General features: G+C 39.2%; 2 protein-coding genes across 2 annotated transcripts; both read right to left on the reverse strand.

Annotated features, from left to right (window-relative positions):
* Positions 1-78: 78 nt before the first annotated feature.
* On the reverse strand, positions 79-2,160 carry LOC311120321 (homeobox protein Hox-A11b-like; the record flags this gene model as incomplete). The annotated part of the gene is made up of 2 exons (XM_084194943.1): positions 79-311; positions 1,527-2,160. The coding sequence occupies 2 exons, from the start codon at positions 2,158-2,160 to the stop codon at positions 79-81; spliced, it is 867 nt and encodes a 288-aa protein (XP_084051069.1).
* Positions 2,161-9,905: 7,745 nt separating this feature from the next.
* Positions 9,906-12,534, reverse strand: LOC311120328 (homeobox protein Hox-A13b-like). Its single transcript, XM_084194948.1, has 2 exons — positions 11,844-12,534; positions 9,906-11,554 (listed from the first exon to the last, which is right to left on the reverse strand). The coding sequence occupies exons 1-2, from the start codon at positions 12,487-12,489 to the stop codon at positions 11,313-11,315; spliced, it is 888 nt and encodes a 295-aa protein (XP_084051074.1). The 5' UTR covers positions 12,490-12,534; the 3' UTR covers positions 9,906-11,312.
* Between the last annotated feature and the right edge of the window lie 5,064 nt (positions 12,535-17,598).

A 17,598-nucleotide genomic window follows, 5' to 3' on the forward strand; every position in this document is an offset into this window, starting at 1 on the left:
ACAGTAACGAACTTGAAATTAGCGATTGAGCTTCATGCATGCCTTGTCTGAGGGAAAGACGAAATCCATCAGTCAGTGTTACAGCATAGGGTTCGTTGTATAATACTGCAAACGGTCTCTGTTCAGTTTCTTCTCTTTCATCCTCCTGTTTTGAAACCAGATTTTAACTTGGCGGTCGGTGAGATTGAGCATCCTCGAAAGTTGAAGACGTTTCTCCTTGTTGATGTAAACACTGAAAAAGAACTCCCTCTCCAGTTCTCTGATTTGGTATTTGGTGTATGGACATCTCTTCTTACGCGTTCTCTGTCCACCTGAAAAGAATAATTGCAATTCAGATAGAAACTGGATAAATCGTTTTGGCCAGGTTTTGCTTTTAATAAGCTTAAATCCCAACATTTCTATGCATATTTAGGGTACATTATGCAACATAATCATGACATTTCTTAGAGTTCAGTATATGGAAATGATGGGTGGTAAAAATCAATAGCCCTAATAATAACACCTCTCGACAACATCAAACACGAGCCCTCACAAAAGGAACATAATTACAAAAACGCAGTGGTAAACGCTTTCTATTGTATACTAGCCTAATGTATTATACTGTGTATGCTGTGCTTTCTACACATTTTCTATGTAATGTGAATGTTTTTATAGATTTTGTGGATCCCAGGACTCCCTGGAAAACAGTGCCGCACTGGGCAAAAACTGGTTGAATCAACGTTGTTTCCACGTCATTTCAACAACAAACAAATGTAATATGATGACGTTGAATCAACGTGGAAAACTGATTGGATTTGCAAAAAAGTCATCAATGTAAGGGAATTCCATAATTTTTTTCATCCAACTTCTAACCTAAATCCAATGACATGGTGAATTGTTTTGTTGCTTTCATGTTGATTTCACGTTAGTTGACAACTCAACCAAATGTAAATCAAAACTAGACGTTGAAATGACGTCTGTGCACAGTGGGTGGCAATTGTTACTGAGTGGACTATCCTCCTGGCTAAATAAATAAATGAATCAATGAAATCAATGAAATGTTAAATTATTTACTTTATCACCTTATACTATATCTCTAAGATTATATTAATATAATAACAATATAACAATCAGGTTATAGGGGGAACCATGCAGCACAAAAACAGAGAAACACGATTCAATTCGTCCCTGAGTTATAATGTATGAAGATATAATTTTGCAATAAATCTATAAATTCATGAAGTTCTCGTTGCAGTCGTTTGATACGTTATGAAAAGTAAGCCGAGCTATGCGTCTATAAACTACAACAACTAATAGGCCTACAAATATGCTCGAATATTTTAGAGGGGGAAATGCTCTGTCTTTCACAGCCAATTTCAGTCCCAAGCACGTGATCTTGTCGTTTATAACAACGTTTTTGTTGGGGTAGATCTACAGCCCCTCAATAAACCTTATGCGCTTATAAAACAGCATATAAACGCCTTAACAGCAGCGCGTTAGATTGCAAACTTTCTCACAGAACTGGTGCGCGTCGTCTTTATACTCACCGCTGCAGCTATATTTCTCCTCATTGTTGCCGGAAGAAGACACCGGGCTGCAGCTCTCCTGGCGCGGCGGTCTCTCCTCTGTACCCCGGCACTTATCGGAGCCGGTCACCGGAACTGGAGGTAGTTTGGTGGCAGTTCTGTCCACGGAGTGTTCGTTTGTTGGTGTGTTGTCTACGCTTCCGTGGGCAGTATCGAAAAACTGATCAAAGGCTTGTGGTAGCACTCCATTCCTGCTCACACTGCCATGGAGACTGGATATGGGATTGGAGGTGCTGGAGTGATAGACATCACTGTAGTTATTTTTCGTGAATATTTCCCCCAAGGAGGTCGAGCTTGATAGACAGTCCCTATGCACCGTGTCCTCAGTGGGGTAGCAGTGTGACATACCGCCCCTATGGTGGTGCCATTTACTGGAGCTAGCAATGTCATGATAGTCCCTGAAAGCTACCTCTCTGACAGACGGAAGCTGTGGCAGAGTTGAGGATGGGTAGGAATATGTCATGGGACTAGAAGACTGACTCTGGTGAGACAAAAAATGAGGGAGGCTTGAGAAGTCTGATCCGGAGATGTAATAGGTGCAGCTGCCGGGCAAATACATATTAGACCCAACTGGGACCCGCTCATCAAAATCCATAATGATTCGATCTTGCGTAGCCTGTAGCCTACTATAATAGCCTACCATGCCTTCCTTCGCATCGTTCCTCTGTGCTGCTAGGCTCCAGTCACTTTGAAGCAAATCCGTTGAGCAACAAATTCTAAGACGTGAAGCTGACGTGCAGTTTGTTCTCAATCCATTCCGTTCCTGAGAGCGCCAGTCATGTGACCAGGGGCAGAATTGGACAGATATGTCTGTTCAACTGATGCGTGGCAATGAGTGAATGCGTTTCTTAATTAAAGTGTGTTATATGAAATAATTTTCCGAATTTATAAGTAACCATACCAAAGAACGTATTAGTATGATTTGAAACACATTTGAAGTCACGGTAAATCAAAGCCTTGCTGCAGCATGTGCGAATAACCTTTGTTATTAACGATAATCTTGGTGTTCGACATTTATTAATACTTTTAGAATATATTTTTCATGTGTTATATTCTCACATCTTTATCTCTGGAACATACATTGATCACTATGGCGCATATGCTGTTGTATGGACACATAAAGGCATTGTAAAGTGTATGGGTAAAATATAATTAAACCAGAACAACCCAGAGCCTTCTATTTGTAATAAAAGGCTCTGGATCAACCCATTTCCACAACCACTATGCCTTTTCCACTAATGTATTACGCTAGTAGTAATATTAGCCTACAGCCTGTGGGCTAAGGCTACAAGAAGAAAATGGTATTATACAGAAGCCCATCTCAATCTAGCGCTATATCAATATATTTGGAGGCATTTCCATTTGTAACAGTAATGGTTAGGCGTTATGCAAATTCAGAATCAGTTTCCGTTTATATTTCCTATTAGGCCTATCCGAAGTTAGAATTGTCAATTGTTGCCAAAACAGACCAAAATAATCTGTCGTCCTAACCCGCTGCACCAAATTGGCTAAACAATTTAGACAATTTGGTTCAGGGCCGAAGCATAGCAAGACTAGTGTCAGATTACAATACTGTTGTGGGGCACTCTAAAAATGAATATTGTGTCGTGCGTCCAACATTACAGAAAATGGGACATCTCTTGGATATTCTAATACACATATAATATATAGCTTAATAATAAACTAAACTGTTGCACATAGTGAGAGAACGATAAATGAATGGAATGGCAGCATACACGCGCCTAATGCATTCTCTTTCCTATCACCTGCATCTCCGGACACGTTTTGTGCTGACATTAGGGTTTTAAAATGCAACAATAGAGTTCAGGGTATATAGCACCAACCAACAAAATCAGCTCGAGTCAGACATGTTTTATAGCACTTTGCCGTTGTCTGTGTCGTTGCCATTGTCAGAACAGACATGTGGGGACTGCTGCGGCCGGCGTGCTCACCAGACGACTAGCTGGCATTCATGAAGTTCAATGAAACGAGACTCAAAACAAGGCTCCGGGTGAGTACTTAGGCCTGTGCGTAAAATGGAGACTGTAATGTCTTGGAATGCATGTAATATAGGCCTATAGGCTACGAAATATTGAACGATTAAATGGTTCGTTAAAGAATATAACTTTATAGCAAAAGCCTAATGTTTTTATTCTCTGTGAGCATGCCTCGAGGCCCTTAGGCTAACTATATATGCTAAAGTATGTCGTTTGTTGTATCCTATAGGATAACACATGGCAACATATAGCCCATCTATCAGACTGCACCGTCAGTCTCTTTTTGCGTGCTGCAGAACTCAAGTTCGGGGAAGGGAAAGGGTCATTATTTGTGAGAAAGGGGTCACAAACACCCCTGCCCCGTGCCCCGGATGAAGTTCATTCCTGTATAAGTTCATTCCTCGTTAACAGTTAATTCCCGTTAACTGTTTGATAGGCCTATTGCAGGGTTTCCCAAACTCGGTCCCGGGTTTGGGAAACCCTGCCCTATTGGACAGGTCACTAGCCGAAATACTTCAATATTCTTTGTGTATTGAGAAACGATTGTCTTTTATAACCATATGTTAAAATGTTGTTAATAATATATCCCAATTTGTCATCACAAATTTGTCATCATGATGGAAATACTACGTCCGTTTTCAAATCTGGCAATCATTTAGGTAGATAGGCCAATAGCGTACCAATTAAACCAGATAGGCCAATAGCCTACCAATTAAACCAGATAGGCCTATAGCCTACCAATGAAACCAGATAGGCCTATAGCCTACCAATTAAACCAGATAGGCCTATAGCCTACCAATGAAACCAGATAGGCCTAACTTTTGCAATGATTTGACATGTTTAACTAAATTATGGCGTTTTCGATGACTTTTCCAATCTAGCCGAATTAAATAAGCCTATACCCATAGCCACAAATGCTGATTTTAAAATGGAATGGTCTCGTTAAGAACTCGTCAACATGTGAGAGGCAGGTGTAATAGAAAAAGTGGTAACTTAGTTATGTAGCTTACACGCTCCATTGCCACTGATTTTAAATAGAAAACATTTGTACTTTACCACTCTCTTTGGGTGTGAGACATTTTTCCACTGGCGCGCTCACATATTTATGCCATTTAGATGTTATTTTCTGTATAGGCGCTATAGGCCTTACTAACTTTAACGAGCATTTCTACAGGCTGGGGTGGGGGGAGTTTAGACTATATTTCTACGACCCAAGTGTCTTGCACTTGGAAATGTGGAACGTCACAGCTTAATGTCTCTCTATACTACCTATACTACCTCTTTACAGTAGATGAGATGGGTGGCGGGAAGATTACAGCTTTAAATCTGTCTCTATACTGCCTCTTTAGGTGAGACGGCTGGCAGCAGGAGAAGCAGAGCACAGAGGAGAAGAGAAGAGGCTGATAGACCTAATCTCATCTCTAAAGGCATCATGATAAAGGAAGACGTACGGCAAGAGATGCTTATATGGAAGATATACGGCAAGATATACTTATATGGAAGATATACGGCAAGATATACTTATATGGAAGATATACGGCAAGATATGGTTATGGAAACGAAAAGGGAGTAACTGAGTATGCTTTAGTTGGGAGTGCCATAAGAACCATGGATGCATTGGATGTGTTGTTGCAACAAGCGGAACTCCCATCACCATCCTCCTAAAAGTCTCGGATAATTAAAGGACATACTTGCGGTCAAGAGCCCTGGAAGCAGGATTTTAAAAGACAGCTTTGGGTGTGGGACGGACCTTTCAACATGTGAACCCCTAGATATTATTTACTTGAGTTATAAGGTTATAATCGTTGTAATAATAAAGTCATATTTGTAATCACACCATTAGCTACCATTATTTCTTATTATAGCCTATTATTATTATTATTAGTAGTAGTAGTAGTAGTAGTAGTAGTAGTAGTAGTAGTAGTAGTAGTAGTAGTAGTAGTAGTTGTAGTAAATAGCAGTATAGTTCTAGCAGGCATACGTAATATTATTTTATTTATTATTACCATAACTGATTATAATGACAAAGGTGCATTCTATAATTTAAAAGGGTTCTTCGGCTGTTCCCATAGGATAACTATTTAAAGAACCCTTTTTGGTTCCAGGTAGAACCCTTTTGGGTTCCATGTATAGCCCTTTCTATAGAGGGTTCTACATGGAACCAAAAAGGGTTCTACCTGGAACCAAAAAGGGTTATCCTATGGGGACAGCCGAATAACCCTTTTCGAACCCTTTTTTTCTAAGAGAGTATAGTGTAGTATTACATTTGATCGAATGATATACACCTTCTCACATTTTAAAAACGGGAATGTTTCTAGACCCCTGAGCCATTTAATTGCATGGCAAAGCACCTTTAACAGTCACTACAATACTTATGTTTTTGGATTGGTGTTGGAAATTGGGCAATAAGTAATGTGAAGAATATTCTAATTCATTCCATTGAAAGTCCAGGCTGTAAGGCAACATGTGCAAGGAGTATTCTTTCCATGGGTACTGTACATGTCCAAGGCAAGCATACAGAAGTTTAAAACAGTTATTTAAACGAGTATATATATTTGATTCAATTAAATTGATGTGTACGGACTTGCTCACTTGAATGTCAAACCACAATTGCATGAATTAGAAAAATCTAAATAGAACAAGAGTATATATTTTTTAAATAAAGTATAGCAGGGATGAATTGGAATTCCCATTGCCCATTTTATTTCAATTATCTTTCTGGTTTAAGAAGATATCTGATGTATCCCCTGTAGCTCAGTTGGTAGAGCATGGCGCTTGCAACGCCAGGGTTGTGGGTTCGTTTCCCACGGGGGGCCAGTATGAAAATGTATGCACTCACTAACTGTAAGTCGCTCTGGATAAGAGCGTCTGCTAAATGACTAAAATGTAAACATGTATTCCATTGACTATTATAGTTATTTGTATCTCATGCAGGGAATTGAGAAGTCCTCTGCTGGTCTGCTATAGACTACACACAAGTGTATACCGCACAAGAGTCACTTGAAATGTTGCTATCAAATTAGACTTTGGGTGGCAGCAAAAACAGTACAATCATAAATCGAATCCATTAGTGCAAAACGTTTTGCAATTGAAAACTTTTCGCAATGAAAACGGGTGTTCAAGTTCAGGTTAGCCTCTCCCTTTTCCAGTTTGTTTTCTTCTCTTTGGTGACTAGTGAATAGGGCCCAGGTTATATACGTAAGAAGCTCCAGTCCAGACTTGCACAAAGTCCAGCACCACAATTTCCCTCAACCTGGCACCTTTAGTGGGACCTCTCCTTGGTGGGACAAACTGAGTAATGTGGGTATGGCATAAAGGGACAGTTCCGCGATTTGACATGTTTACATATTTGTTTCCTTACCTTGAAAGCAGTGACTGCAATCCACCCCATTAGCATGCTTTAAATGAAATCCCCAAAATTAACTCATTATTATAATTTAAAACGAACTCATTGAGTAACAATCCATTTAAGAGATGATTTGGGCATGCCCTTTTAAAGGAGAAGTGAATCCACCTCCTGGACACAGCTGTTCCTAATGGTTTAAACAAGTAACCTGTTTCCTAGATCTACTCTGCCTCCCCATGTCCTTTTCAAATATATAGTTGACATTCCACGGGATTAGTCCTTGTATGATTGTATTCTACATCATGGGTGTCTTCTGATAGATCGAATGTTGACTTTTAAGCACGCATTACGCACGCAACTACACACTATTTTACGCACACATTTGGATATGTATGTATTACCATAGTTGTCTTTGTATTATGACTGTTTATACCATGGCATTGTTGAATACTCCTTTCTGATTGGCTTGAAGGGCATTCTAGAGCGTGCATTATTTCCCTATAGCGCACGGTACATTTGCATGGTAGAATTCAATGGCTATAGTTAATTTTTACATGTTTGTTTGAGCTGCTTTTGAAAGCAAAAGTCGAATTGAAAACAGTATTGGTATTGTTGAATTATATTTTCATAATAGCAAGCTAGGACTGATGGTTTGGTTATCTAAACTAGCAAGTCTGTTTGTTTGGTTACCACTGCAACAAACATTACCGTAGCTCTCTAGTAAACTTGCTAGCTACTTCAGTGGATGTTGAACACATTTCTACCGACAAATGAACAAATGTCTAGTGGCAAATGTGTTCAATTATAGCCATGGTATAAAAGGGATAATCAACGAGGGGCTCTATGAGTTCTCTGGAAAATAATGCACCTCCGTGAAAGGTCAGTTCCACTCGCTAGCACGTCGTGGAACACACTTTCCACTTCGTTCATTATTTTCCATAGAAGCATAGCCCCTCGTTGATTATCCCTTATATAATGTATAGTTTATATTTAGTTATTATGATGTTGTCATGTGATGTTTTGCCTGAGGAAGACCCTGTTCCGTGGAGACGCGTCCTGTTTAAGCCGGTCAATCTGCTTCTCTCTCTCTCTCTCTCTCTCTCTCTCTCTCTCTCTCTCTCTCTCTCTCTCTCTCTCTCTCTCTCTCTCTCTCTCTCTTCTCTCTCTCTCTCTCTCTCTCTCTCTCTCTCTCTCCTCTCTCTCTCTCTCTCTCTCTATTATATATATATAAGCTATGTATATATATATGTATAAGCTATGTTTGTAAATAGTTCACAAAAGTGTTAATTGCAAGATACAGGCCTACCTTTTATTGGGTATAATATGACCCCAGTCGGTATAGCTTAAGGTGAAACGTTTGATTTGACCTTCATCCTTTCAGTCGTAGTTAGTGCTGTATATATAATGACTGTAAAAAATATGTTTCTATTGCCCATCTTTTGATTTTAGGTATAGTCTATTGATTCAAGATATATTCTCTCATATTTAACTATTTATTTACTTGCATATTTTTTGCTCTGGTCATTTAATCCATAGAACAGCTATACACCTTCTCTGCCAAATTTATATTTAGTTTTATATAGTTTAATAAGTGATATATAGTATATCCACACTAATTCCCTGAGCATTTCTGAGAATGTTATTATTATTATTATAATGTCCAATTTTCATAACATGACATTGAAAGTAGTTATAGGCCGAACGGAGATAGGATATATTGAGTTGAATTTTAAGGATTGAGCATTTGATCATAAATTATATCCACAATAGTGTCTGCCTTTCTTTAAAAGTGATTCAAAAAACAACTGGGGCGCATCGACAAACCTTACATTTCTATATAGGCCCAGCTTGGAGATTCATTAACGAATCTGTAACAAAACGTAATCAGATGACTAAATATCGTGCACGCATTATTGTCAAATATTAGCCACATTTAAATCAGTGCATTAATTCCCATTTGAAAAAGAAAAAAAAAATCATACTAAGGCTATATCCACAAGGCAATATTAGCTATAGGTTTCCACGACAGTATTACATATTTAAAGTTCTCAATTGAGAAGAGTAAAAATCAGTGTATGCCTTTCCATTTCCTATAGTACTCAATACTGAATCGTTTCCATTCGGCAACATTGCTCACATGAAGGAATCTTGGATAAGTATCATTCCATGTTTTTCACCTGCATGGGTTAAGACATGGTCAGAGCCATATATCAAAATATAAGGAACAAAAATATAAACGCAAACATGCAGCAACATCAACAATTTTACTGAGTTACAGTTCATGTAACGAAATCAGTAAATTGAAATAAATTAATTAGGCCCTAATCTATGGATTTCACATGACTGGGCAGGGGGACAGCCATGGGTGGGCCTGGGAGGGCATAGGCCCACCCACCCACAGCCAATCAGAATTAGTTTTTCCCCACAAAAGGGCTTTATTACAGACAGAAATACTCCCCAGTTTCATCAGCTGTCTGGGTGGCTGGTCTCAAACGATCCGGCTGGTGAAGAAGCCGGATGTGGAGGTCCTGGGAGGTGGAGGTCCTGGGATGGCGTGGTTACACGTGGTCTGCAGTTGCCAGACCAGTTGGATGTACTGCTAAATTCTCTAAAACGACTTATGGTAGATCAATTAACATTCAATTCTCTGTCAACAGTTCTGGTGGACATTCCTGCAGTCAGCATGCCAATTGCACTCTCCCTCAAAACTTGAGACATCTGTGGCATTGTGTGACAAAACTGCACATTTTAGAGTAGCCTTTTATTGTCCCCAGCACAAGGTGCACCTGTGTAATGATCATATTTAATCAGCTTTAATCCACCACCTGTCAGGGGGGGCCAGTATGAAAAATGTATGCACTCACTAACTGTAAGTCGCTCTGGATAAGAGCGTCTGCTAAATGACTAAAATGTAAAATGTTATCTTGGCAAAGGAGAAATGTCACAACAAGGATGTAAACAAATTTGTGCACAAAATTAGAAAGAAATCAGCTTTTTGTGTGTATGGAACATTTCTGAGATATTTTATTTCAGCTCATGAAACATGGGACCGACACTTTACATGTTGCGTTTATATTTTTGTTCAGTTTGGCAATGGTCAGGCCTAGACCTGAACTCATCAAATGCAATGACGCAGATCCGGCAGCAGATGGCAACATTGCCATCTCGTCATCATCAGTAAGGGATTTCTCCTACAGTAGCCTACTGGTATTATAATGGCTCAATGTTGCAGGCCTCTACAACATTAAATGACAAAAAGGAAAGCTATGTATGTTTGACTCGTTTTATCAACGCTAATCATAGGTCTAATAGGCTTGTATCCTACCTAAATTCAAGAAAAATAAAAAACTAAGAAACTAACCCCGAGATAAACATTCTTACAAAAGCAATGCTCGTTTGTAAAGTCTGACTTTTCATTTGTCTGAGAAAAAATATGAACATTAGGCTACAAGGTAATGGGGTTTCTCCAACTTTTATTGGGAAGAGCTTATTGGCTATATGTTTGCAGTCAAAAACAGGGGAACTTTAAATGTAACTGTTCATTAATTGCAATCAGATACGATGTATTTACATTTGTTATGATAGAAAACGAAATACAGCATTTTCAAACGATGATGGCTGCGCAGATAATTGGTGCATAAAACAGAGAGTTAAGATGATAATTATTGTATGGGAAAAGACATAGCCTACTCAGACAGAATAAAAAATCTAATCGTTTATAATTAACCGAATATTCACAGAATGCATAGGGTAAATGTAAAGCAATTTACTAATTAATAGCTCAACCATTTTGTGATGAGAAATGTTTCAGCTTTTAAAATAATATTCGTAGGCCTACAGGATTTGCGGGTTGCGCATTAGCGCTCTCGCCAACATTTCAATATCAATAAATTCAGGGAATCTATATTCAAATTCAACAAATAATCTCAAACCGTCAATATAAATTATGCGCTATTTTTTGTCTCATTAATTCTTACTCTGATGGAGCTAAAATGGAATTGTCCCACACTTATTTTAGTTTTTACGTTTCCAATTACAGGAGGCTTAGTTCTTCTGACTTGAGATTTCATATTTTTGGCTATGAGTTATGTAGAGTATTGGGAACAGATTGTAGAAAATGATAAAAGCTATATGTCCGTTGAAAAGAGTATGAGACAGAATATATAAACAAGGAGGAAGTTATTTCCCCATTTCCTTCAAACACAGGACACCGAATGGTTTCAATTAATTACGACCAAAAAGAAAAAAACTACTGCCAAGTGGACCTCCGAAACCAGAGCCAACCCATGGCGGCCGAGGAGACGCCTTATATTGTGTAATAAATTATAATATAGTTCATTTTCATTGAACACCCATCAAGTCTCTTCTTTTTTTGTCTTTTTGTTTCAGTAGTTCCACATACAGCTAACTGGGACTCTTAAATTTGTTGACGACCTTCTTCTCTTTTACTCGCCTGTTCTGAAACCAGATAGTCACTTGTCGCTCTGTCAGGTTTGACTGATCAGATATCCTTCGTCGTTTGTCCTTTGTGATAAATTTATTGGCGGCATACTCCCTCTCCAGTTCTTTCAGCTGTATCTTGGTGTATGGCACGCGCTTCTTCCTCCCACGTCGAATAGTGCTGCCATCCCCTCCAGATACAGTGTCTGTGTGAAGAGCATAAACACGTGCTTAATTAGCCTAGAAACGTAGTATAGTTTCCAATAACGATTGGGTCTGTCGTGCCTATCCACAATTCACATTACGGTGACAAGATGGATGATGATTTCTTCAAACGAATGATTAATATGCTAATTGTAAAAGGAAAAACAAAGCAGGACGAATGATGGTGTTTCTACTTTTGATTTTTTTTTAACTGTGAGGTTTTAATGTTGCAATACAAATAATGCATAAGCTTGTGAAAACATTTAAGAATGTATAGCCGTAAGCCCATACCTTGAATGGACGATTTCCATAGATGGTTTGACTGTGGCTGGTCCTTAGCGCAGTAAACCTGACCATTCCATCCGTTGGTGATAGCCCATGGCTGATAAGGCTCCACCGGCAGAAGAGGCTCATGCCTGGGCTCGGTGGGTCCGCTGAGGGTTGGTACCACCGGGACTTCCAGATAGCTGGAGACAGGTTGGTAAGGGCTGGAGGAATAGCCTTGGTAGAAAGCGAATTCCTTCGCCCTGGACCCTGGGAACTCCTCTCCTGAAACGGATGTGTCCATGTATTTGTCCCCATAGTCAGAGGAGGGCTGCGCGCAGGACTTCACGCTGCCGTGTGACATCCTACACGGGTAGTAGCTGCTGCCAAAATATCCATAAGGCAAGGACGCATTTGAGGAACTTTGAGCTGCGGAACAAGGGCTGCATTGTTTGACAGCTTCGCCCATGCCAGATACTGGCACCTCGCTCGACGTGTAGGTAGTGCTTGGAGCCAGGGACGTCGGATGCGCCAACAAATTCCTGCACTGATTTGCTGCAAAATTGCCTCCTGCAAACCCCTCCATGTTTTTGTTTATCTCATCCAAACCGTTATCATACAGGAACATGACCGGGTCAATCCAGCGCGAATGGAGAAGTAATGACGCTGTCATAGCATGCCCTACATCGAGACAACCAGCTCTTTTTAAAAAATCCCCACGACTGAAAAAAGAGATATGGAATCTGGGAGAGTAACTGATACTCACGCGCCTGTGTAGACCTAAAGATCGCAAGGTTATTGGGCAAAGCCAGGCACGTGATATGCAAAGGAGATGATAAACGTCTAGACTGCAGATAATGCAGATCCATGCCCAAAATGTTTATACGCTAAAACAATATAGCATTTAGGAGGAAAATGACTACATTTTTTAAACAAGATGAGTAGTTTCGAGATATCATACAGGTAACCATAGTTGTGATTCATTCATCATCTGTCTGATGTCATTCTTGGTTTATAGCCTAGAATTTTGCTGAGGAAACATCACATGGATGGAGACTGACACGTTAAAATCCTGTTTGTCAAAATGCTGATAAAAACAGTAGAATGGAGAGGCGGTGGACGCAGATTTATGTATGCAACCATTCCGCATTTCAATTTATCAACAGTTATATGGCCAAGGCCGTCATTGTAAATAAGAATTTGCTCTTAACTGACTTGCCTAGTTAAATAAAGGTTAAATAAATAACATTAAACAAGGCAGTTTGTACGAAATATGTTCAATGGGTTGATTCAAATCAAATTAATTAATTAATATTCTTTTTTTTACTACACCGTGTGAGTCTGGAAAATAATTTTAACGACTTTCTAATTGACCAGAATGCGCAGAGCTTGGAAACAACGTGCTGCAAAATACACCAATCCATGTTTTTGTTCGATACGTTTTTATCCCACATTTTAATTATACACGAAGTATCCTACATTTTGTTTTGGGCTAATAGGAAACTATCAAGGAAGGTGAAACTACATTAAAATGCTTTGGTGGAGAAATTTCAGTCATGCAATCTGTAAAGGAAATCATGAATAGTCTGTGCATAAAATTCACTGAAAAGTAAACCATGCATGCCACGGCATGAAACACACTGCTATTCTATTTACAGTTTACATTTTAGTAATTTAGCAGACGCTCTTATCCAGAGCGATTTACAGTTAGTGAGTGCATACATTTTCATACTATCTGCTGTTCAGTCTCTTATAGGCTTAAATGTTTATAACCTACCGACAGAAAGCAGCTAGCACACTATTGGGCAGCGAGGTCTTTTACATATATGGGTTAGACTGTTGGAGGCCAAGGAGAAGGTCAAGTTGAAAGTTAGTTGCAGTCCGTCTAGCCAGATATGTTGTTGTCATTCAACCACTGACCGTATGGCTTGAATTCCTTCAGGAAAGGTGAGAAAACAACCCCAAGTACATTGTTGAAAATAAACTTTGGTGATCGTTTGACGATGTTTAAAGAAACCTCTGCGCTTATTCAATATAGCCTGTAGCATTTCTTAGTGACTTGGGGGGGAAGAATATGTATTCATTTGTCCATGTGAGCTTTTGGCAAAGTAGTGAGGAAATTATGTAATTGTAGAAACATGCTGAACATAAAAATGTAAGGGCATCCGACCGGTTTTCGTGTTTACCGACGTGGCATTTCTCCAGGGTTAAAGACATAGTTCCTAGTTTGCCAGGCCTAAACCTATTCTATTCGCATTTCAGACACGTAAAACATTAGCGGACAATAGGAAACTGTGGTTTCAAAGAGAAGTTAAACTGCACCAGCTTTTCAGCTCATTAGGAACGAGAGAAACATTCTGCTCTCTCATGATTTGTTATGCACGTGGTAATAACAGGCTATCTCAGTTAGGCTACAGGCTACAAGATGAACAAATTGAGCTAATCAATTCGAATCAATGACAAAATAACTGTTTGTGAAATTGCATTTTTACTTGTGCACAAATATAAAATGTGGAAATTGGGTCTAAAAGAAAAAGAAAAAACGAAGCTAGACTATATCTTATTTTAAGTTAGAATTAGCAAAAGGCTACAGGTTACAACATCGCCACTGGCTTTGTCTGTGAGAGAGAACGAATGAACAAATTGTACGGCATTTCTTCCATTAGATGTAGTTGGTTGGAATAATTGAATAACAATGTATTCGACATTTTACAAGCATCAGCACCAAGACAATAGGCCGAGAAGGTGCCTTTTATGGTTAAGGTATTTGCAGGAGACAATTAGGATTTGGTTGTGACACTGCCCTAAAATGTCTTAACCTGTATTCTTCATAGCTATTGAACTGCCCATGTTTTCCCTGATACACCGTTCCCAATATATAGCCTGTCCCTATATGTTTGAGATCCAAAAGTAGACATATAGTAGATCTACAAGACTCATGACCCGAATATACAATATCCTGCAAAACTGCCGCCAAAAAAGTTTTTATTTTCGACAACCGATTGTAGCAATTGGACATATCAATTGAAATCTGGTTCCACGGTTTCGGTCGATGCTGTTACCAAGTTCTTTTGGAGGTTATGAGGGATAGGCCTCCGCTTTAGACCTACTGCTATACTATTAATGGTGTTTCATTCCAAGCCTTGGGCGAATTGCCATCCAACCGAGTGGGCAGGAAATATCACAGCCATCGCCATGTCTGCTAAACTCAGTCAGAACTCCTTCCCTTCTCTTCTCTGCGAATAGAGCCGAGTTCAATGAGGCTGGGCTGTCATGTTAAACCATATGTTAGGCCTATGTTATTTATGCCTATATTCATGCGGCTTTGAGATCATTCAATGGTCGCAGTAGAGACATTAGCGGCCCTACCACAGTCATTGAAAAAGCGTCATGTAGCTAGTCATAAATAAAATAATGACGCGATGCTACTACCAACATCGAATATGACCAGACCCCCAGTGCAGTGGTGGAGTGGGCCGGTGAGGGAAAGGAAGGGATCTAACCTATACTCCTATCTGGCATGATGGACACACACTCAGGCTCTTCCTAGATAAATATGGCTTGCGGTGCCATAGCCACACATTGGCTGTGGGCCCTGAATCAGCGTGGGCATAGCGCACACTGTAGAAAGAGGCTATACATTGGGCCTATAGTTTTAACAAATCATATCAGGGTCCTTGCGTAAATTCGTTCATCAAAAGGTTGATAGATCTAGAGGACATAGTAATCGACGCTCAAGTAATTTTCAAAGACACCTTTGACCCGCTGAAATATTGAAAGGGTTATTTTAACGTCATATTTTAATGCGGTAGGCTATGCACTTTATAGAAATTCGACAGAAAATCAACAATGTGCAAGTATCTAATACCACATATCTACAACACAAAATTCATGTGTTCGTGTGTGTATAGTGCGTGTGTTATCATGTGTGTGTATGCGTGTCTGTGTCTCTTCAGTAGGCCTTCATAGGTGTATTTTTCGTTTCACAAAATAAAACACATAGGCTCACATGATGGTAGAAGTCAATTAAGACCTTTTAATAATTAAAATGGGCAATCACCCCCCTGAACAGGATGCTAGTCTGTCCCAGGGCCTTACCCCCCAATCTATCTCCTTAATGCTGAGTGCCAAGCAGAGACGCATTTTTAGTCTTTGGTATGACTCGGCCGGGGATCGAACTCCCAACCTTCCAATCTTAGAGCCGACACTAACCACAAGGCCACTGAGGAATATATAGTAGGCCTACTAGAAAATAGGCCTAATACTGGAAATACTGTTTTGCGAATGATATAGTCCTATAAAACCACGCCGAATCAGTCTAATCCTATGCATATTGTCATTCTAAAGTATAGTTTTTTTATAAATTGATGGTCTACTTAAGAACTGAGTTTGAATGTGACTCAAATTTGTAGCTAAGTGGCCTGTGTAGATGGTAATGTACACATTTTGTTCTAATCCAATAAACCAGTTTGAACTGCATTTCTTAAATATGATTGTATTGTTTATTATTTGGCCGTGGCTTATTAAGGACTTCGCTTAATTGCAGCAACCAACTATTTAGATGTTAATTGGCCTATAGCCTACTAGCTATAACATTCGTCTGAGTATGACCCTTCAGATGTTATAGAAATTAAATGTTCGTTAAGGGTACATTTTGAAATAGAAACAGTTCAGAAATACTAGACGATACAACATTTTCCTAAAATATTTTTTGTTTGGCCTAACACAAATGTGAATAACAAACAGCGATGTCCTATGCGAAATTGAATAAATACAATTATTAAACTAATAACATAACTATTAACTTATTATTAAACCATTCATCATTTTATCGTAATTATTATTATATTTGACGTCCAAATTGACATTAATGTTGGCGTAGAAGTAAAAATCAGCGAATGACGCGTCCTGCCGGATGAGCGTTGTTGAATTAATTCCATGAAAACATACAGACTTCTGCTAACTAACTAGTGTGTGTAGCTCTTTAGATAATACAATACAATTACATGTAGATACACCCTACGACAACTTATACGAGAATGAGTGAATGATTATATAGAAAAATGCAATATTGTTTTATTCCTTTGAACGAAATCTCTAGAAAGGAAGGTAATATCACAATATAATCTTGTAGCCTATTTCGTTTTTACAAACACTGGATCACCTGCTTAGTTTATAAATTATAAATAGCGTATGTAATAAACTGTACTTTTCAGTGAGTGGACAGCCATTATTGATCCCTGCTAGTCAGAATGTGTGCTGGCATGGGGATTTAATTCACTAATAGCAACACACATATAGAAAATAGTCATGCATTTTTTGTGGAGCCAAACCTGGTAAATAATTCCCTTTATGTCTAACACTTATGAGCAAAATACTTAATTTCCATAATTGTCAGTTGGCTCCATAAAATTTGAACAGAAATGCACTAACTTCGGAATATATTGTGAACTTTGAACAGTACACAGTTCCTTACTTACTTCTGTCAGTGCAGTTGGCTGCTGGTCGGGAGGCTACAACCTGCAGAGGTGGAAGAGGTGTCAGTGCAGTTGGCTGCTGGTCGGGAGGCTACAACCTGCAGAGGTGGAAGAGGTGTCAGTGCAGTTGGCTGCTGGTCGGGAGGCTACAACCTGTAGAGGTGGAAGAGGTGTCAGTGCAGTTGGCTGCTGGTCGGGAGGCTACAACCTGCAGAGGTGGAAGAGGGCACACTCCTATTCAAGATCACACCATTTCAATTATCCTTTCGCTAACTGCACTGTATTTATAGTCACAGTAGATTGAT

This window comes from Coregonus lavaretus, assembly GCF_964263955.1.
Source record: "Coregonus lavaretus genome assembly, contig: HAP1_SCAFFOLD_166, whole genome shotgun sequence".
NCBI classification, from domain to species: Eukaryota; Metazoa; Chordata; class Actinopteri; order Salmoniformes; family Salmonidae; genus Coregonus; species Coregonus lavaretus.

Excerpts from the sequence above, each read along its gene's own strand:
- LOC311120328 (XM_084194948.1), bottom strand. The coding sequence starts at position 12,489 with ATGACAGCGTCATTACTTCTCCATTCGCGCTGGATTGACCCGGTCATG. Across the intron at positions 11,555-11,843 it reads ATGGAAATCGTCCATTCAAG|ACACTGTATCTGGAGGGGAT; the intron begins GTATGGGCTTAC and ends CTCTTCACACAG.